General features: G+C 41.5%; 2 protein-coding genes across 8 annotated transcripts in view; one reads left to right on the top strand and one right to left on the bottom strand.

Moving 5' to 3' along the window:
• Positions 1-3,910, top strand: part of LOC134354960 (ciliary microtubule-associated protein 2-like) — a 45,283-nt gene extending 41,373 nt beyond the window's left edge. For 6 of the 7 annotated variants that reach the window (XM_063064512.1, XM_063064513.1, XM_063064506.1 and 3 more), the window contains one exon: positions 3,775-3,909. Coding sequence is in view for 1 of the 7 variants with exons in the window: in XM_063064508.1 (XP_062920578.1) it covers positions 3,775-3,778 (4 nt within the window). In the remaining 6 variants the exon portion in view is untranslated. Of the gene's footprint in view, positions 1-3,774 lie in introns of all 7 variants that reach the window. The other variant, XM_063064508.1, reaches the window with a different exon arrangement.
• dhcr24 (24-dehydrocholesterol reductase) overlaps positions 1-20,973 on the bottom strand; it is a 30,830-nt gene extending 9,857 nt beyond the window's left edge. Inside the window, exons 1-8 of the mRNA XM_063064505.1 lie at positions 20,675-20,973; positions 18,379-18,534; positions 9,932-10,037; positions 7,107-7,225; positions 5,488-5,751; positions 4,905-5,048; positions 3,757-3,954; positions 2,708-2,886 (exon numbers count right to left, since the gene is read on the bottom strand). Coding sequence (XP_062920575.1) covers positions 2,708-2,886; positions 3,757-3,954; positions 4,905-5,048; positions 5,488-5,751; positions 7,107-7,225; positions 9,932-10,037; positions 18,379-18,534; positions 20,675-20,905 — 1,397 coding nt within the window. The 5' untranslated portion in view covers positions 20,906-20,973. The remainder of the gene's footprint in view (positions 1-2,707; positions 2,887-3,756; positions 3,955-4,904; positions 5,049-5,487; positions 5,752-7,106; positions 7,226-9,931; positions 10,038-18,378; positions 18,535-20,674) is intronic.
• Between the last annotated feature and the right edge of the window lie 1,959 nt (positions 20,974-22,932).

Here is a 22,932-nt window from a genome sequence, read left to right as displayed (position 1 = left end):
ATGTCTCCTGTGGTGGAGGAGACTAGGACCAGAGGGCACAGCCTCAAAACACAGGGACATCCATTTAGAATGGATAAGTAATTTCTTCAGCCAGGTAGTACAGCTGTGGAATTTGCTGCCACAGTGGTCACAGAGGCCAGATCATTGGATGTATTTAAGGCAGAGGTTGATAGGTTTGTAATTAGTCAGGGTGTGAAAGATTACGGGGAGAAGGCAGGAAAATGGGGTTGAGAGGGAAATTGGTCACCCATGATCAAATGGCAGAGCAGACTCAATGGGCTGAATGGCCTAATCGTGTTCTTGTCTTATGGTTTTATGCCAAGAAGTTACTTCCGACAGTGTGAGCTTTTATTTTCCTCACAATAACATCTGTTGTGACACTTGATAAAAATCATTAACCTTGAATATTTCCACCTGCCCTGCCATATTATTGTTAGCAAATGTTTCTAAGTTTTCCCATCATCAGACATTGAGCTAACTTGCCTGTGGTTTCTCTTCTTCAAATGTGGCATTCACCATTTCCCAATGTAATGAAACCATTTCCAAAAATATGGAATTAACTATTTCACTAGCACTTGTGCAAGAATAGTCCACATCTTTAAAAGTACTTCAATGTTCCAGCTGCATTGTCACAATTGTTAAAGCTAAAATCTTGAATGTTAAACCTTAAGCAGTTCCCTTTCCATCATCAAAATAGTACAGTCCATTCCCAACAATTAAGTGCAGATGTTGGATATTTGGCAAGCACCAAGACTCTGGTGAAATGCGGATCCATCGATAAACTGTTTAACAACATTTACTGCTAAAACGCAGGCAAATCAAATCCACAGGGAGGATAGCTAAAGCTATTTGAAATAAGTGGCATGTTCAGAAATAGCAGAATACAAAGTGTTCTTGAAAACAGGGGCTCTGCAAGACTTAGTGCACTTATGTGCAAGCACAGGACCAAAGTGACACTGGCAACTCATTATAATGCAAGAAACACTTGACAAGTACTGGTACTAATGTACATTGTTTGGTACCTTGCAGCGGGGAAAAAGAGGAACAAGGGAATCTGACACCAAAAATAATAACCCAGACCCTAGAATTGGACCTTTGGCATTCTTTCTCAAAGTGGAAGCAGAATAACTTTGAGGCATTAATAGATAAAGCTCAAGGATTGATTGGGTGAAACATTACCTTGGTAGATAGAAATTTGGAGCTGAGGTTACAATCAGGTTGGGTAAGATGAGGATTCTGACTAGTGTGCACACAGAATCGTTATGTTTCTTTTAAGACCCAAGCAACGGATTGGAAGTAAATGATCCTACCACTACGGGGAAGTTTTCCATGTCCAAACTGCGCAGGTTGACTCTGTGGTTAAGAAAGCATACAGTGCATTGGCCTTCATCAATCGTGGGATTGAGTTTAGGAGCTGAGAGGTAATGTTGCAGCTATATAGGACCCTGGTCAGACCCCACTTGGAGGACTGTGCTCAGTTCTGGTTGCCTCACTATGGGAAGGATGTGGAAACCATAGAAAGGGTGCAGAGGAGATTTACAAGGATGTTGCCTGAATTGGGGAGCATGCCCTATGAGAATAGGTTGAGGGAACTCGGCCTTTTCTCCTTGGAGCAACGAAGGAGGAGAGGTGACCTGATAGTGGTGTACAAGATGATGAGAGGCATTGATCGTGTGGAAAGTCAGAGGCTTTTTCCCAGGGCTGGAATGGCTAGCACGAGAGGGCACAGTTTTAAGGTGCTTGGAAATAGGTTCAGAGGAGATGTTAGGGGTAAGTTTTTTAAAAAAAAACTCCAAGGTAAGGACATGTTCGATGCGGCTTTGTGGACTGAAGGGCCAGTAGGTTTTCTATGTTTCTAAGTGATTGCTGAAGGGCAAAGGAGGAGGAGATGTCTTACAGCATTTCTTTCTGTTTAAGCTTCTTCTCCCTTTCTTGCTCACCTCCTGCTACACAAACTGAAACCATCTTCAGTAATTACTCACATCTCTGATGGGTCACAGCAAGAGTAATTTGAATTCCCCTCCTATTTCAAATGTGGGTGATATGGTAACCTCTGCAGAAGGACAGCATTCTTGAAGGTGCTCTCGTCAGATGCAGCCTTCAAGACCCATATGATTAACGACACATACAGTAAGTGGTTCAGACCTGCTTTAGGTATAGTTTCCAATGCAGCTGAACATATTGTGGGGCAGGGATCATTGCTACTTTAATTTTGCCTGGATCTAATGCATCAAATTCCCAGGCCTATTGTTCCTGTGCAAATCATTTCACAGAACCACAAAGACTAAATGGTAAAAAGTGCTAGGTGCATAAATTCACCAGTCATTTATAAAACATGGTTATGAACCAGTCAGATAATGGCTTAGCTATTTGGAGGCCTTCCATTGGCCGAGGTTGACCATGGATATTGTGTCCTAGCTACCTGCATAATACGCAAGCCAGGTCAGTACGATATGGAGAGCGAGCTGTTGCCCATACAGCAGGCTCCCCCTCTCCATGCAGCTGACAAATCCAAAGGATCCACTGGGGTTTACTCCACAAACCTTCCCCATGAGTGGGTATAGCTCTAAGGTGGTGGAGATTTGAGATCAGAGTTTCCCTACTGCTAGATGAGCTGGCTGATGGGCCCATCTGCCTGAAGGCTTAGCTATAGATACTGCTTACATTTAATTTTCTCCTTCAATTTTCCCACTGATACACTACTTACCTGTGTGAATCACGTAAAAATTTCTCCAGCTGCCGGGTTGATGACCTGGCTTCAAACTGCTTGGCCTTGGGTTCTCCATAGGCCCCAACATCTGCATACAGCTCAGCTTCATTCCCCTTTGGGTGGACCATACCAGGGAGACTGGGTAGGTTGAAAGGACACAACCACAGAGGGTAAACCTGCAGAAAATAAACAGAAAGTACATTTTGACAAGGCACTTAAGTAATAAGAATAAAACAGTTCCAACCTGATTTCCTAGATTATAGATTAAATAGTTGCAGCATTGACCCAGTTCAGCTAGAGTGGGGAGGAAAAAAAACTTTGCATACTTTTGGTAGAGTGAATAAACATGCAACTTTACATTATTGATTGCAAGTGAGACAGCTTCTGTGAAAAGGTTAACTGCAACATAAGCATATATCAAGATGGGTTATATAAGGCATCCGTTGGTCTTGTGAGACCATGGATCTGTGCCTGGAAAGTCTTCACTCTCCAGGGCGCAGGCCTGGGTAAGGTTGTATGGAAGACCAGCAGTTGCCTATGCTGCAAGTCTCCCCTCTCCACGACACCAATGTTGTCCAAGGGAAGGGCATTAGGACCCATACAGCTTGGCACCAGTGTCGTCGCAGAGCAATGTGTGATTAAGTGCCTTGCTCAAGGACACAACACGTTCCCTTGGCTAGGGCTCAAGTCGCTAGTCCAATGCCTTAACCACTTGGCCACGTTATGTGGACATAAAAAGTACATGGAGTACTGGGGCCCATCAAGGACAAAACTGAGAATCTGCACATTGATGACAGGACTACTGCTATGGAAATAAACAATTATTTTTTGCTTCTAAGTAATTTGATATAAACTTAATCTTTAAGTGCTACAGAAAGAAAATAAAAAGACAAGCTAAGCTCAGGGGCAAACAAACTCACTCAATGTCCCTCATTACTATCTTCCTCTTAAGAACATACAGAATGTTTTGGCACTAAAATAAGGGCAAGTGCCACAAGCTAACCCTGCCAAATTAAAAAAAAACAATTCTTTAATAATTTACATACATTAATCTCACTGTGCAGGTAAAGGATCAACTTCTCCAAACTCTTCATTGGCACCAGCACGTCTTGAACCACATGGTGTTGCTCATACAGTTTACGAATAGTTTCGCCTTGGGTCAGTTTCAGTAATGAAATCTTGGGAGGAACCATCCAGCCAAACACGTAACGGAAGAGTGGATTGTTGCCAAATGGAATTATATCCTTAAATGTAGAAGGAAATAAAAACATTAATACAAACCTTTGTAAAACTGGTTTTACTTGCATTATAATGTGGTGAGTAACTCATCTTTTTGAAGGCTTCTTATCATTTATAACCACAAAATCTCAAAGTAAGCTGTATATATACAAAATCTGATATTTTTGAAAGCCATTGGAATTGAATGCTTGCAGATTGGCACAAATTTTCAAAACAACTTGTCCAAGGGCTTTCATTTCACATGTCCTACCATTCATTCTTTAAACCACATTAAAAGCAAACTACTGGTGCCAGAAACACAAGTACAGGCTCAGCTAGTACCTCTCAACTTAACACCTTGGGTGCAAACCCTTCTTCAGAAGTACAAGTTTTTTTTAAAAAAAAGTGACTTCATCTCAAATTTATTTTTCTACTTTATTTACTGATTTTTTTTTAAAAAAACAGCAAATTTAGATATTACCGATTTTGGTAGTATAGATTGTATGTTCTCATAGGTAAAATGGGAAATGGCTTATTATTGTGTCATGTGCCAAGGTACACGTGACAATGAATATAAAGGTTAGCTTTATTTATCACATGTGCGAAGCTTCCAGTGAAATACATCATTTGCGTCAACAGCTAACACAGTCCAAGGCTGTGCTGGGGGCATCCTACAAGTGCCAACATAGCATGCCTACAACTTACTAACGCTAGCCAATAAGTCTTTGGTATGTGGGAGGAAACCAGAGTACCCAGAGGATACTCATGCAGTCACAGAGAAAACGTAAAGATTCTTACAGACAGCAGCAGGTATTGAACCCTGATCTTACGCCGGCACTGTAAAGCGTTATGCTAACCACTATGATACCATTCCACCCTCAGCAGTACTGTCAATTAACGACCCTCAAATCCCATTTTTTGGGATATTGTAAGAATATGAATTCACATGCCTGGAAATATTTCTTATATCAATTACCTGAAGCTCCCAGAAAATGCTGCGGGTGTGGCGGTGATAGTACTGCCTCAGAGGGATATATTCCACTGCACTGTGGCTCTCTTGCAAGTATTTCTCCACATGTTTAAAGAACCACGGTTTGTAGTAATAGCCAATTCTATTGATCTAACATAAAACAAAAGTTCTATCAAATGACACAGGAATTCCACCTTATTGATGAAGAATGATCTCTCAGATATAGTTATGTTCCTAGTTACTTTTTAAAATCACAATAGGTACACAGACATTTAAAAATACCAAGATAATAACTTGCAAATAGAGCTTTAAATAAACAGAACCATCTAAGCTGGTTAGTCAAGAGGGACATGACAAGCTAACTAAAAGCATCAAACAATAAGGATTAAAGCAAAAGAAAAACATGTCTGCTTTACATTTTAGTAACAAATGGATAACATGATTTTTTTTTTAAACTTTCCCTCTTCAAAAGAGAATCAATAACTGCAAAGGTGATAACGGTTAAAAGCGCATGTCCCAAATAGTAAAATCATGACCAAATTTACTGTATTTGTGCAATGTTGACTGATTCTCCCTTGGTATTATTTACCTTTTCTGGTTCAGCCACATCAGTAAGGACTCCTGTCATTATCACAGCCTCATCACATGAATACATGAGGCCCTCCACAAAATGGTTTTCTTTGTTCTGGGATGCTCTGCTGAACGTTTCGCATATTGTCTGCAGACCACGCACTGGTTGGTACTGCAGACGCACATATTTCTTAGCAGGAATAATCTTGATCTCTGCAGCAACAAGAAATCCGAGTGTACCACATGACCAAGGCACAGCATAAAATAAGTCTGGATTCTCTTTCTGAGGACAAGAGGAAAAAGTATTGCTTTAGCAAAATAGAGGAAGGCAACCTGCAGATACATTTTCCAAATCAAAAAGCATGCCCACTGTTGTATCAGACAAGTGCAACAAGACCAGTGAGCCCACTGGAAACAGATCATCTCCTAACAGGGCAATCCCGTTAGTTGTATTCTTGTGTTCCCTATGGCTCTTCAACTTCTCTTTAATCACACATCCATCCATTCCCCTTCGGATACTTCTTATCACCTAGTTACACCAAAGGCTAAATTTATAGAAGCTGCTGAAGCCACCAGCACCTCTTGGGAATATGGGAAGAAACAGGAGCAGCTGGAAACCACTTGATTACTGAGAGAACACATGAAGACGACACAAGCAGTACTGAAGGGCAAGTTCAAACCCAGATAACAAGCAAAAGTTCCTATGCTCAGAGCTTCAAGAACTGGGAGGGAGAGAAATAAGAAAAAAAGTTCTTATCACAAGATAGTAACCATTAATAAGCATGTAAAAAAAAGAATAAAACAAGACAAACTGTTGTAAATTCTGAACACCAATTCTTTGGGTGAATTTCACAATCTTTGGACAACTGAGGTCTACAAGAATAGTACCGCGGTGCAAGGATTTCAGTTATGAAAAATCTGGGTGGCTCCAGTCGTTTCCTTGCGAATATAAATGATTGAGAGGACATTTTGCTAAGTGCCCAAAATCTTCAGGCATTCTGATAAGAATAAGAAGGACAATTCCAGTGATTGTGGGAATAGTTGCGCAACTCCTGCAAAGAGTCAGCATTTCAACAAAGAGCAGGATAACCCCCTTCTGTACTGCATCATTTGAAATTTGCCAACAGCCAGTTTTCACAAACATTTCTATAACTTGATCATTTATACAATGTGTTTTTGGTTGACACAGGAAAGCTGTACAGAGACACCAGAAGTACTTCCTGCTTATTGCAAAATTCTACAGCATTCAAATGACCATGAGAATTTGGGTCAACATCACATTCCAGTGATTCTGTACATGCGCAAAGCAAGTATCACTCAAATTAGCGCATCCTGAAACAGACTTAACAGTACACAAAGTTGACACTGAGTGCAAGATCTGGGCAAGCCCTCAATACAAAAAAATCACGAATGTGAAAGATGTATAAAAAAGTGAAGGTTCAAAGTAAAGTATGTATACTTTATACAAACCCGAGATTCACCCTCCCGAAGTAGAAGAATTACACAAATCAGTAAAATGGGAAGTGAGGTTTGGACAACTTGATGCAATATTGTAAAATGCAACAGCTTAACAGCAACAGATTTTTAGATGAATAAATCAAAAATCATCTAGCCAAAATAGTACCCCATTTCTTTTACCTCTGTGCATCTAACAAGGCGGCCATCAGCTAAGACCAGCTCATAGGCTGTACAGATGTTTTGGAAAAGTCCATAGATGTGAGATGAAGATTCAATGCCAGTTCCCATGATAAGGCCACCTGAGAAAAGACATTTGTTCATATTCAAGGTATTGGAGATTACAGAGCTATATTATGAGCAAGACTATCTGAACAATTCACAAATCAAATTGAATCCATTTGGTATACTGAACATCCAGAGACATAGTACAAGTACTGGAAGCCTAAAATTTCAAAAATCATCAGCAATCAGAAGGTATAGATATAAATACATAATAATTTAGCACTAATTTAGTCATACCCCTCGCCAACTATGTACTGTAACAAGGAGCCATTTAAGAAAATGGAAGCATGTTTCTCCTCTCAAATATACGAAGATGTCCTAGCTGGCAGATTAGAGCACAAAGTTTAAGATGGCAATGGTAAAACACAGCGACAGCTTGCTGGTAGCAAACAAAAATAACAAAATTACAAGTTACCGTATTAAACACACTTTCTCCCATACAATCACTGCTATCAATAGCCTGTAACTTCCCTTTCCGAGTTCAGCTTATAACTGCTTGTAGAACCGGGCATATTTGCAGTGTGAACTGAAGTCTCAAAGGTGCAGGATGGTTGCAGCGCGGCAGGTACAAGCTGTATCAAGGCAGAACCAAGAGCGGGTAATGAGACAATGTTTGGCCATTGCTAGAGTGGACTTGCAGGCATTTCAATATGGCAGAACCGAGGCAAGGTAGAGTTGAGGTGGTGAGGCCCAGACAAAGAGTGAGGAACGACCCAAGGTTTGCCAGTTCAAGTGCTGGGCCAGACTGAAGACGTCGGGCTGCTGCGGCCAGGCCAGCATTCAGCTTGCCGCTCTGCAAGGTTTACAGAACCAAGACTGTAACCTGCAACTTGCAGGCCTCCAGACTGACTGTAGAGATAACTTGCTTCATGGCTGTGGACTCACTTTGATGAACTTCAGTTCTGAATGTTATTTGCTTACTTTTATTGCTTGCAGGATTTGGATTTTTTTCCTGCACTTTGGGCGTTTGATGTTTTTTTTAAAATAGGATTTATTGGGTCTCTGTTTTGTGGCTGCCTGTAAGGAGACAAATCTCAAGGTTGTATATAGTGTACATACTTTGATATGTAGAATTTGTTTTTGGTCAGGAAGATCAGGGTGCACAACCAAATCCTTCACCTGTCTTCACCTTTCTCTTCTTATTTGGAAACCCACATGAGTGCCAACTAGGCAAGAAACCATTCCTATTATCTGAGGTGTCTTCACAATTCCCATCTTTATTCATGCTCTTGTTGGCTTTATTTGTTCACAACAGGACTCAAACAGAAAGTACAGAAGCGCGCAGCAATGAAGAGCCTCAGGCCTGAAACTCTAAGCCTTTCTTTCTGGAGAAGCTACCTAACCTGCTGAGCATTTCCAACATTTTTGTTACATTTCTAACACCCAACTTTACTTTGATTTTCATGCTTCCGTTTTCTTAAACTCCTGCACTGTACACTCAGACCCTGCATAGTGCTGATTTGATACAATGTGGTTTTCAGTTCTTTATTGAAACTTTTTTAAGTGACAGATATTCATTCTAAACAATTAAAAACTTCCCAAGAGCAGTCGCCACAGTAAAAATTCAATCAGCCAATGAGAGTGCTTTACACACGCTCTGAGCCATTCACAGCCTATTGCATATTAGTTCATGCTCTGCCAACCATTCTTTCTCCCTAGCCAATTAATTCCATTTTTCCACCCATGTCTGGAAAACAGACTGCAACTCACAGTAAGGGCAGTACATCTAAGACGTCTAGGAAAAGCATTAGCATGGATGCAAAACTGCAAGTGATACGGTGTTTGGAAGCTGATGAGTGCCAGGTTGATATTGGCACCTCTTAGAAATTTGTAATGTTCGTGACTGGGAGAGAAGCAACGAGGCAAAGAGTGGTGTTCTCGTCATGATTTCCTGCGACTGAGAACTGCTTCATGAGAGGAAACTTAAGAAAAGGCAGTCAAATCTCTATACCTACCTGAAGAAGCCAAAGTTAGAGGAGGACCCACAGCCTGGCCCTTCCTCTAAGTTGTAACCACCACCCACTTCCCTCCGTTGCTGCTCCACTGATGAGCACGTTAGGCCTATCTACATGTTTGTTACTACATGAATTAGCGTATACGTAATAATATCATATATCTCAGGATTGATTTTTTAAAAATCAGGTACACATGTCCATTTACGTCATGTTATAATGACCCCACATAGTGCTGATTTACATAGCACTCCACCTCTGAGGAACATATCCTCAGCGTTAAGTGGGGTATCTGTAAATTTACATGAATGCATCGGGGACATGGGTACAAGATGGACAGAATCTCCAACGGCAGTTTTTACGTTAAGTATATAGCTCTGTGCTGAGCACTGAAGAATTTGTCATAAATGAGATCTTTTTCTTAGAAGTTGTCAAAAACTGGTAAAAGGAAATTGCAAAGAACAACAAAATGAAAGTAAAGTATTCTACCTCTATTATTGGTCAGAGTTTAGGTGATTTCTGCTAGAGTTATTGCTTTGCTCACTTTTAGCAAATACAATTATCACCATATAGATAAATACAAGTGACTACCCCATTGAAAGAACTCAGTCAACAAACAAAAAATCCACTAACAATTTCAGGTTGATAATCATAAGCTAGAACCAAGTCATAAAGAATTACAATAGCCCAGTCCACAAATAGTCTTCAAATTATGTTAATATTTAAAAAAAAGCAAATAGCCTTTTATATGGAGGAAAAAATACTACCCACCCACAGTGAGGTCATCCAACTCCGGTACCACTGGAAGAGTCCAGCCAATCGAGTTCAAAAGTGCAGTTATCTGACCCATGTTTACCAGCGGTTCCACACGGACAACCTATCACAGAAACATCAGAACTGAAACAAGTCCTAATTTCATTGACCAAAATGATAACACTTGTCCATTCACAAATTATGTTGAAGTAAAAAGGAAATAGAAATTTTAATCACAAACTTGTTACTTTCCTCTCATTATATCTGGATTAACATTATCTCCATTTCTTATAGTGGCAAGTTCTAGAGATTTCTGCAGGTCCTTTGCTGTTATCTTTGAGTTCTTCTTCACCTCCTTCAGCACTGCATATTGTGCTCTTGGTGTAACCTTTGCAGAATGCCCACCCCAAGGGAAGAATAGCAACAGTACTGAATTTCCTCCATTTGTAGACAATTTCAGTTACTGTGGATTGATGAACTCTCAGGACTTTAGGAATGTTTTGGTAGCCTTTTCCAGCTTCAATCCTTCCAAGGTCCTTTGAAAGTTGTTTAGATCGAGGCATGGTGCACATAAACAGATCTTTCTTGAGAAGAGCAGGCTCTGTTAGTAACCTGACTCTGTCTTTTTGATACCTCTACAACCCACACATCCAATCTTATCTCATTGATTGGAACACCTGACTTTAAATAGCTTTTGTAAAGGCACCATCCCAGAGGTCCAACAAATACATGTAATTTTGGATCATTTTTCTCAACATATCAATGAACTAGCTTTATTTGAAGAAAGACCTGGCAATCTACTTCAATATCTTGCCACAAAAGCCTTATGGACAACTACACTACCCACAGGGTTCAGCATGATGACTCGGCTGCTCCCAACAACACTTATGTACAGTACTGTATATAATAGAAATATATTCATTAACAACTCATGCTTAAGAGGTAAGCGACCCTCATGCTCCAATGCAAACACAAAATACTCTGCAGATACTGGGGTCAAAGCAACACGCACAACACGCTGGAGGGACTGTTCGTCCATTGTTGTTTCCACGGAAGCTGCCCGACCTGCTGAGTTCCTCCAGTGTGTTGTGCGTGCTCCAATGCAAAACTGGAGATTAGAACCAAGTGAATTATCTTCATTTCCTGTGCCAAATGGCTTTCAAGCAATAAAAATTCTATCTAATAATAAATTTTGCTCTATAATCTTTCAATGTTTATGAATTACGCACTCAACTTACTTTGCACGGACCTGAGAAAGGCAGCTTATTTTACTTACCACAGATTATAGAGTCTGCACTTCACTTAAAAGGAGAGATCTTAACTAATTTGAAATCATAAATTCAATTTCACAAAAATTTATGTGAGAATTTAGGATCTGGGGACATCCTAGAAACAGCTCCACAATATATTTTTTTAAACATTAGAAGTCTATGGTCAGTGACCCCAATGTTGTTTAAAGAGTCAGAACTTCATTTACAGGGTTCGCAGAGAAGAGTTGTTGGCAGTCCTTGTGAAATATTGCTGAAATAGTCTTTGGCAGTTCCACCACCCTGTTTACAGTTGCTGGCCTCCAGGTTCTCTTAGCTCCCAGTAGGAGTAGCATGTAGCCAGTTCATAAAAGGCACAAAAGCAGAAAATGCTGGAAAAAAAGCATGTCTGGCATCATTTAAGGTTAACACAAGTACAAGAGATTTCACAGATCCTGGAAATCTTGAGCAAATCACTCTGATGAAGGGTATCGGCCTGAAACGTGACTATTTACTCCCCTCCATAGATGCTGCCTGATTGGCAGAGTTCCACCAGTATATTGTATGTTAAAACAAAGTTAACATTTTAGATTAAATTCCTTCAGAACTGGGAGAAAAAAAAAATTCTTATCCCTCCCCTTGCCCAACCCAACTCCTCTCTTTCCCAATCTGACTCTGATCTGGACAATTTACTTGCAAACATTTTATTACCATAACAGGAGACATCATCAGTGTGCTGTTAAATGCAGTATGTCTTCTGAATACTTGTCCTTCATATACTTATCAATCAGCTGATGAATTGTCGTCATGGGAACTCAGTTGTGATGTAGGGAGAAAATCTCACTGATAGGTTGCATGGTGAACTTCGTGCACTGTGGTCTGGAACTTTGCCCACGTTGTCTCACAAATAAGATCGAGGACTACACGTGTTTACAGTCTGTGAAAAACCATGCGTCTAGGAATTCCCTTGCAATTCAGTTTCTGTAATGACGGCCAATCAGCTGACTGAAAAGTAATAAAGGTGAAGCATTCGGAAGACACACCACAATTAACAACTTAGTGATGATTCCTCCTCATACAGTGAAGAAACATTTGCATGTAAATTGCCAAGATCTGAGAACAACTCAACCCAACCACAAAAGAGGTTACAAATTATTTTCAGAGAGAGAGAGAGAGAGAGATTATATATATATAGTAAAAGAGAGGTGAGAGCGGATATCGGAATGCAGAAAAATGCTGAAGATGTTGTAATGGGGGGCAAAGAAATGGCAGATGAACTTAAGTATTTTACGTCAGTCTTCACTGTGGAAGATACCAGCAGTATGCCAGAAATTCCAGAGTGTCAGGGGGCAGAATTGAGTGTAGTTGTCATTGCTAAGGAGGGGGTACTTGGGAAGCTGAAACATCTGATGGTAGACAAGTCATCTGGACCAAGTGAACTATACCCTCTGAAAGAGGTAGTTGAGGAGACATCAGTAATGCTCTTTCAAGAATCACTAGATTCTGGAAAGGTTCCAGAGAACTGAAAAATTGCAAATGTCACTCCAACCTAAGACGGGAGGGAGGTAAAAAGGAAAGAAATTATAGGCCAGTTAGCCTGACATCAGTGGTTGGCAAGATATTAAGGTCCATTAATAAGGATGAGGTTATGGGGCACTTGGAGGCACAGGATAAAATAGGCCAAAGTCAGCATGGTTTCCTTAAAGGGCAATGTTGCCTGACATATCTGTTGAAAATAATAGGTAGGACAGACAAAGGAGAGTCAATGAAATGTATGCGGGATGGTTTTTTTGAACCAACATGTCGAGGAACCAACTAGAGAGCAGGCTATTCTGGACTGGGTTTTGAGCAATGAGGAAGGGTTAATTAGCGATCTTGTCGTGAGAGGCCCCTTGGGTAAGAGTGACCATAATATGGTGGAATTCTTCATTAAGATGGAGAGTGACATAGTTAATTCAGAAACAAAGGTTCTGAACTTAAAGAGGGGTAACTTTGAAGGTATGAGACGTGAATTAGCTAAGATAGACTGGCAAATGACACTTAAAGGATTGACGGTGGATATGCAATGGCAAGCATTTAAAGGTTGCATGGATGAACTACAACAATTGTTCATCCCAGTTTGGCAAAAGAATAAATCAAGGAAGGTAATGCACCCGTGGCTGACAAGAGAAATTAGGGACAGTATCAATTCCAAAGAAGAAGCATACAAATTAGCCAGAGAAAGTCACCCGAGGACTGGGAGAAATTCAGAGTTCAGCAGAGGAGGACAAAGGGCTTAATTAGGAAGGGGAAAAAAAGATTATGAGAGAAAACTGGCAGGGAACATAAAAACAGACTGTAAAAGCTTTTATAGATATGTAAAAAGGAAAAGACTGGTAAAGACAAATGTAGGTCCCCTGCAGACAAAAACAGGTGAATTGATTATGGGGAGCAAGGACATGGCAGACCAATTGAATAATTACTTTGGTTATGTCTTCACTAAGGAGGACATAAATAATCTTCCAGAAATAGTAGGGGACAGAGGGTCCAGTGAGATGGAGGAACTGAGCGAAATACATGTTAGTAGGAAAGTGGTGTTAGGTAAATTGAAGGGATTGAAGGCAGATAAATCCCCAGGGCCAGATGGTCTGCATCCTAGAGTGCTTAAGGAAGTAGCCCAAGAAATAGTGGATGCATTAGTGATAATTTTTCAAAACTCGTTAGATTCTGGACTAGTTCCTGAGGATTGGAGGGTGGCTAATGTAACTCCACTTTTTAAAAAAGGAGGGAGAGAGAAACCGGGGAATTATAGACCGGTTAGCCTAACGTCGGTGGTGGGGAAACTGCTGGAGTCAGTTATCAAGGATGTGATAACAGCACATTTGGAAAGCGGTGAAATCATCGGACAAAGTCAGCATGGATTTGTGAAAGGAAAATCATGTCTGACGAATCTCATAGAATTTTTTGAGGATGTAACTAGTAGAGTGGATAGGGGAGAACCAGGGGATGTGGTATATTTGGACTTTCAAAAGGCTTTTGACAAGGTCCCACACAGGAGATTAGTGTACAAACTTAAAGCACACGGTATTGGGGGTAAGGTATTGGTGTGGGTGGAGAATTGGTTAGCAGACAGGAAGCAAAGAGTGGGAATAAACGGGACCTTTTCAGAATGGCAGGCGGTGACTAGTGGGGTACTGCAAGGCTCAGTGCTGGGACCCCAGTTGTTTACAATATATATTAATGACTTGGATGAGGGAATTAAATGCAGCATCTCCAAGTTTGCGGATGACACGAAGCTGGGCGGCAGTGTTAGCTGTGAGGAGGATGCTAAGAGGATGCAGGGTGACTTGGATAGGTTGGGTGAGTGGGCAAATTCATGGCAGATGCAATTTAATGTGGATAAATGTGAAGTTATCCACTTTGGTGGCAAAAATAGGAAAACAGATTATTATCTGAATGGTGGCCGATTAGGAAAAGGGGAGGTGCAACGAGACCTGGGTGTCATTATACACCAGTCATTGAAAGTGGGCATGCAGGTACAGCAGGCGGTGAAAAAGGCGAATGGTATGCTGGCATTTATAGCAAGAGGATTCGAGTACAGGAGCAGGGAGGTACTACTGCAGTTGTACAAGGCCTTGGTGAGACCACACCTGGAGTATTGTGTGCAGTTTTGGTCCCCTAATCTGAGGAAAGACATCCTTGCCATAGAGGGAGTACAAAGAAGGTTCACCAGATTGATTCCTGGAATGGCAGGACTTTCATATGAAGAAAGACTGGATGAACTGGGCTTGTACTCGTTGGAATTTAGAAGATTGAGGGGGGATCTGATTGAAACATATAAAATCCTAAAGGGATTGGACAGGCTAGATGCAGGAAGATTGTTCCCGATGTTGGGGAAGTCCAGAACGAGGGGCCACAGTTTGAGGATAGAGGGGAAGCCTTTTAGGACCGAGATTAGGAAAAACTTCTTCACACAGAGAGTGGTGAATCTGTGGAATTCTCTGCCACAGGAAACAGTTGAGGCCAGTTCATTGGCTATATTTAAGAGGGAGTTAGATATGGCCCTTGTGGCTACGGGGGTCAGGGGGTATGGAGGGAAGGCTGGGGCGGGGTTCTGAGTTGGATGATCAGCCATGATCATAATAAATGGCGGTGCAGGCTCGAAGGGCCGAATGGCCTACTTCTGCACCTATTTTCTATGTTTCTATGTTATTTACTTGGATTTTCAGAAGGCCTTCGACAAGGTGCCGCACATGAAGCTAATTAACAAGATAAGAGCCCATGGTATTACCAGAAAGATACTGGCATGGATAGAAGATTGGCTGACTGGCAGAAAGCAGAGTGGGAATAAAGGGGGCTTTCTTTGGTTGGCTGCTGGTGACTAGTGGTGTTCTGCAGGGGCCTGTGTGGGGACCACTTCTTTTCACGTTATATGCCAAGGATTTGAAGAAGGGAATTGATGGCTTTGTGGCCAAGATAGGTAGAGGGGCAGATAGTGTTCAGGAAGCAGGGAGCCAGCAGAAGGACTTAGATTAGGAGACTGGGCAAAGTAGTGCCAAATGGACTATAGTGTATGGAAGTGTATGGTCATGCACTTGGGTAGAAGAAATAAAGGTGTAGGCTCTTTTAGAAAAGGGGAGAAAATTCAGAAATCAGAGGTGCAAAGGGGCTTTGATTCCTTGTGCAGAATTCCCTAAAGGTTAACTTGCAGGTTGAGTAGGTGGTAAGGAAGGCAAATACAATGTTAGCATTCATTTCAAGAGGATTAGATTACAAGAGCGAGGATGTGATGCTGAGTCTTTATCAGGCAATAGTTAAACCACACTTGGGAGTATTGTGAGCAGCTTTGGGCCACTTATCTAAGGTGTGCTGCCATTGGAGAGAGTCCAGAGGACATTCACAAAAATGGTTCTGGGAATAAAAGGTAATACACAAAGAGAGTTTCAAGGCTATGGGGCTGTACTCTCTGGAGTTTAAAAGAATGAAGAGGGAATCTCATTGAAACCTATCAAATATTGTAACGCCTAGACAGAATGGATGTGGAGAAGATGTTTCCTATAGTATACAATTCTAGTACCAGAGGGCACAGCCTCAAAATAGAGGGATGTCCACTTAGAATAGAGATGGAGGAATTTCTTTAGCCAAGGCATAATGAATCTGTGGAATGCATTGCCACGGACGGCTGTAGAGACCAAGTCAATAAGTATATTTAAAGCGGAAGTTGACAGTTTCCTGATTAGTCAGGGTGTCAAAGTTTATATAGGCAAGTCAGGAGAATGGTGTTGAGGGGGATAAATCAACCCTAATGGAATAACGGACCAAAATGCCTAATTCTGCTCCGAAGTTTTACAGTCTATAACACGGTACAGATGCACATTCCTTGATCTGAAATTCTGAAATCCAAAAAGCTCCCAAAACCAAAGTGGTTTTTTTTTCGCCAACAGCTGACGTCACTCAGGTGTGAAGTGGCAGCACCAGCAGAGGCCGCCAGACGTCAGTTGTGGCTCAGCGCTCGTACTGGTTACATGTGCATTTGCTGTTCGCTGACATTTTGTGTTCACTGTTGACTTTGTGTTTAATTTCACTGAAAATGTCAAAAAGAGTTGCAGATACCCCCATGGATAACAATGAGAAAAAGAGAAGGAATCTTCTCTATCAATAATGTAGAAAGTGGAGTTATTGCAGAAGCTTGATTGTGGTATGTCTGCGCTGCGTCTTACTGAAGAAAATAGTGTCGGAACTACCACTGTATATGATTTAAATAAACAGAAAGACAAGTTACTGAAGTTTTATAGTGACAGTGATATTGATGTTCTGCATTTATTCCAATAAGTTATTTACCATGTGTTTGATTTGGTTCATTTGAAGCTGTGTATTTTTATGTTTTATTGAATGTTTTTGTTGGAAATAAAATTTCTTCTTGTCATTATTCCCTAAACAATGCAGTATAACAATTATTTACATAGCATTTACATTGTATTAGGTATTATAAGTAATCTAGAGATGATTTGAAGTATACGGAGGATGTGCGTAGGTTTGGTGTGCCGCTGGGTCTTACAGTCCACTGCACTGAGACAGGTTAAATACGGGACTTGAGCATACATGTGTTTTGGTATCCCGAGGGGGGGCGGGGTCTGAAATACGAAAAGTTCTGAATTCCAAAATGCAACTGGCCCCAAGGATTTCGGATAAGGGATTGTGGACCTGTACAAGCACCACACTTCCAGTTAGAGGACTGCAGCTATCGAACAAATGGATGCTGCAAGAGGGAGTTAAACTTAGGATGGAATTGAAGTGGCAGGGCCCGGGCCAGAGAGAACCTATGCTTAGCTGATTTAAGGCATCAAAGCTGTGGACGAAGGACAAACTGGTGTTCAGCTCACTACTCCAGGAGGCTTTACTCACCTCAGCAATACACTGATTCCACAGCCACTGGATCTCAGCTCACTGCTGAAATGGTTCCATGGCTGTGGACTCACTTTCAGGGACTCTGCAGTTCATGTTCTGTGAATTATTTACCTTTTTTTATTGTTTGCACAATCTGTTCTTTTTTTGCACACTAAGCATTTGAAGGTTTTTGCTGTGTGGGTTTTTTCCTGGATTCTATTGCGTTTCTTTATTTAGTGACTGTCTGCAAGCAGATGAATCTCAAGATTTTCTATAGCATACTTTTTTTATAAACATACTTTGTACTTTTTCCTCCATTTACCAATTGGGAAATACTTGACTTGTATCCCACGCTGCAGCAGCTACGTTCAGATCAGAAAACCCGACATGGGAAGACTGTAGAAGAGAGGAGGGTGAAAGTTTGCAAATAATCCTTACTGTAGCACCATCTCTCTTAGTTTATCAACTATACCCCTCGCCATGATACACAAGATAGTGAAACTGATGAGTGTCATTTATGGACAGAATATAGAAAAATGAGAATTGCAACTTCAATGACACAACATACAAATGTTATAAACCTAATAATTAGGGACAGAAATCGGCTACTCAGCCAGCTCTGGGAACTTTAATTTGTTACGCTAACTGGCTATTATTTTCCTCAAGTAACATCCCTAATGGAGAAACCAACATTTTGCTCAATGCTTTTTATATAAGTACTTAAAAAAATTAAGTTTGTTGCTGATACGTAACATTGATATCACCTTTACTGCAAAAACTGTTAAGTATACTCCAAATCAGAAAGACAACACGAAAAAGTATTACGATTTCATTATTACAGAGTTAAGTCACCTGATTCTTGGTGTCCACCTCCAAAATATCCATCAAATTGATCATGATATTCTTGTGTGTCTTCTTATACTTGCCAACCCGCAGTGATACAGTCAGCCACCCTGGTCGGCCAGTGCACATGTACGTTCTACTTCCTTGATCCTTCCATTCTCGGACCTTTCAAAACAAAAGCAGAATAGTCTACTACACGGTTCAATTTTCAGCAAGATGCAAGCCTTTACTTCAAACTTGCATCAAGTATAGATTTTACATTGATAATAGACCTTCAGAGGATTTATCCTGGGTGAACCATATGGATGCAATCACAATGAAGACATGCTAACAGCTGTACTTCCAAAGACACATCACCTGGAGACCATGCTGACTGGTTGCATCGCTGACTGGTTGCATCACTGCCTGGTACAGAGGCACCAATGCGCAGGATTCTAAGAGGTGGAGGAGCCACGCTCTCTACGTGCTCCAGGCGGAGGAGCCATTCATCTGTTTTCTATCTGTTTGCACTGTATTCTGTGTTGCACAGTTATTAGGGTAACTGGTCACAGTGGGGTCATGGTAAAAGTGAAGGGAATGAGTGATGTATTTATGCTTTCTTCGGGCAGTTTGGCACTGGAAGCCAATGGATGTCGCATCTTTTGTTGACCACTCAAATTACAATTGGGAACGCTTAAGTTTCACTGCTTTCATGTTTTCTAATTGCTAATAAAGGATCGAATACACATCTTTGACTTTTGGAACAATCGTTATTGGAGCTGAGGGTGCATCACACAAGAATAACAAATCCATGGGGGTCATCAGCAGCGGCAGCTTGGTTTGGTTTGGTTGGAATTGACGACAAGAGGCTTCAGAAGGTTGTAGTCTCAGCCAGCACCAGCACGGGCACAAGGCTCCGTGAAATTTAAGAGACTACTAGACAGATATATGGAGGAATTTAAGGTTGGGGGGTTATATGGGAGGCAGGGTTTGAGGGTCGGTACAACATTGTGGGCCAGAGGGCCTGTACTGTGCTGTACTGTTCTATGTTCTATCGCCAGCACGGGCACAAGGCTCCCCATCACTGAGGCCATTTCCCAAAGTTGAAGAACGCTGCATTCATCATTAAAGACTCTTACCACCTGGGACAGTCCCTCTTCCCCCTTACCATCAGATTTCCAAATGTGCCATGAACACAACCTCACCATTCCTCTTTTGTGCTATGTATTTATCTTTATTTAAACTTGCAGTACTGTTATGCTTACAGAACAACAAATTTCATGATGTATGTCAGGGACAATAAACCTGATTCTGATTCACACATCTAAATCTACATTTGGGCTTCCTTTCAGTCTGTGATGGAACCTGCTGACTATGTACAAAACATGGATTGCACATGCTGGCTCATGGTAATGAAACAGACTTGAAATTATAAAGCACCATGTCACTTTCAGGTTACTCTAAAATGCTTTATAGCCATTGATGTACTTCCTGAAACGTCACAGAAGGAAGGCTCTGATAATATGCTCCATAAGATTACATGTTAAAAACAGTTCCATCAGTTTTCTGAATGGTCCATGAACACATTCACCTTATTCGCTACTATTTTTTAAAAAAACTTAGAGCAATTTTAGGTCAAATTTCATGAGATACGCCAGTGATAAAAAAAACGCAAGTCCAATTTTGAATATCAGTGTGGGTTAATTCAATATACACTATGGGGAGCCTCAATGATCCCATACAAAATATTCAATGGGGCTACAATACATTCCAATTACACGATGCCACCGAGATACTCAGACTGTTCGGAATCATTCTATTTCTGCAAGATAGTGGAAATGCCTTCATCTGGCTTTGGAAAAGCTAGGCCTTGCATTGTATTCGCAATTCTGATCATTTAACACCCCAATTCTAGGAACATTATAAAAATCGTATATGAAAGTATCAGTGACGAATGAAGAAGCATACCCTATAGTTCAATGACGTCAGGAGCCGTTGAAATCACTGATAGGCAAAATGACGCAAGTCTACCCACTGTCAATGTATTACAGTATTTGTCTCTGACATCAACTACATTTAATGCATTGCATTCTGCCCTTCAGGAGAAATTGCTATTGTTTACGTGAATTTAAACATAATAAACAAGTATTTGCTGCATAGAACTAGAAATGTACAAAATTAGCATACTCCATTGCTAGGTTCCTCGGGTGGGTTCGCACAGCGGGCTATCATTGTACCCCAGCTCCTGGGTGAGCTTCTCGGGAGAACCACACCCTGCATTACAGCGCTGCAAGCAGCACACACAGTGGATAGCGCTAACCCTCACCTGTCTCTGGATGTCCCGGACCCGCAGGTCGTGTTGCTTGGGAGCACTGCACATCTTGAACACTAGCCAAGCCCTGAGGTAGTAGTAGACATCGAAGACAACGGAGAGGGGCAGCAGGAAGAGACAGACGAAGACCCAGCGGTGGTGGATGATGACATACTCCATGCCTTTTCTCCGGACCCAGAATAGCAGCAATGCCATCGATACGGCCAAATAAATCACCGGATCCATTGTCTGCCTCCCGTGCGACCGCCGTCTGCAGATGCCCAGCTACCGCCCGCTGACCCCGCCCCGCCCTGCGCCAGCCTCGCCGCTATTGGCCAAACCTTGAGGTTAGCCTATTAGAAAAAACCTGGTGATCCAGCACGAGACAGGGCGGGCTGGGCTGCCATTAGTTCCACGATGCGTCCAATCCCACCTCCGCCAATAGAAAGCGTCAGGTGTATGGTGCCGCTGGAACGTGGCGCCTGGGTTGGCGGAGCTGGAGCCCGACGTTCCCGCTCACTGACTGATAGCTCGGGGTACCCCATGAGACCGTTAGCGGTGGGGAACGTCCGAGTTATCTTAAGTGTATGAATGATGGTAGCGGCACAAGGATAGATATAACAACAGGAACTGAGTCAGTGTTAGATATTACGTTAGTGTCTAATACCTTGGCTGGCATTAGTAACTGGGGAGTTTGGACTGCTTCAACAGTAGGCAGTGATCACTACCCAGTTTTGTGTTCTGTGGGTGACCAGGTGGCGGAACCCCAGAGTGGGTGTTTGAAAAAGCTGATTGGGGTAAGTTCCAGAAATTGAGTGAAGGGTTGACAAAGGTTGATATTTCTGGAAATGTAGATGAATTAAACAGTCAGGTGACTTCAGCAATTATCATGGCAGCAGAAGGATCTATACCTAGGAGCAAAAATAGGATGAATAGAAAACTGGTACCATGGTGGAGAGAGGAATGTTGTCAGGCTGTAAAAAACAGAAATAGAGCATTCAGGCTAGTTAAAAGAACCCATAATATGCAGCATTTGGTTCAATATAAGAAAGCACAGGCAGTGGTGAGAAGAACTATACGTCAAGCTAAAAGGGCAAGTTGGAGGAGTTTTTGCGACAAGGTAGGAAGAACAACACCTGTGGGAGAAATATGGGGAATGATTAAGAGGATGGGAGGAGGTAGAAGGGAATGGGAATATCCAGTAATGATATCTGAGGAGGAAACTGCAGTCTCCAGTAGGGATAAGGCTGAGGTCATGGCCAAGTCATTTGTACTGATACACAGTTCAGAAAACTTGTCTGAAGAAGGGAGAAGAAGGGAAAGAATAATGAGCCAACACCCAGGTGTGTTAAGCAGGAGGGAAGGAACAGATGATATAATTGATGATCCATTTACATTAGCAGAAATGGTGAGAGCAATAAAGAGATCGAGACCAACCTCCCCAGGGAAAGATCTGATATGCTCTGTGATGCTAAAAAATCTAGGAGAAGGAGCGCTCTTGAAGTTGCTGCATTTTTATAACAGAGTGTGGGAGGAGGGAAGATTACCAAGTGCATGGAAAGAAGCAGTAGTAATTCCAATAAGGAAGCCTGGCAAGGATCTGTCAAAACCCACTAGCTACAGACCAATTGCATTAACATCAAGTATATGTAAGATAATGGAAAGGATGATAACAGGTTATCATATGAGCTTGAGAAAAGGGGAATGCTGGCAAGTTATCAGAGTGGTTTTAGAAAGGGAAGGAATTCCATGGACTCAGTGATTATGTTAGAGACTGAAATAAGGAAGGCCCAGGCAAATAGAGGGTCAGTAGTGGCAGTGTTCTTTGACATTGAAAAAGCCTATGATATGATGTGGAAGGAAGGATTATTAATTAAACTGCACAAGATGGGGGTTGGTGGGAGAGTTTTTAATTGGATTAAAGATTTTTTGTTTGGTAGAAAAATTCAAATTCGGATTGGATCAGAATTATCAAAACAGTACATAGTGGAAAATGGCACACCTCAAGGTAGTGTGATTAGCCCGCTACTTTTCATGATTATGATCAATGATATCTTCACAAAGGTACCAGTGGATATAGGTAGGTCACTGTTTGCGGATGATGGGGCCTTGTGGAAAAGAGGCAGGAACATGGACCATATAATCAGGAAACTACAAGAAGCAATTGATGAAGTGGTGGAGTGGGGTTATGATTGGGGATGTAGATTTTCAGTAGACAAAACTCAAACTGTATTTTTTACCAGGAAAAGGGTTGAGGTAGGGAAGAAGTTAAG

The sequence above is a fragment of the Mobula hypostoma genome, chromosome 12, assembly GCF_963921235.1.
Source record: "Mobula hypostoma chromosome 12, sMobHyp1.1, whole genome shotgun sequence".
Classification (NCBI taxonomy): domain Eukaryota; kingdom Metazoa; phylum Chordata; class Chondrichthyes; order Myliobatiformes; family Myliobatidae; genus Mobula; species Mobula hypostoma.
Note: the sequence above shows the minus strand (reverse complement) of the source record. Positions and strands in the feature narration are given on the sequence as shown.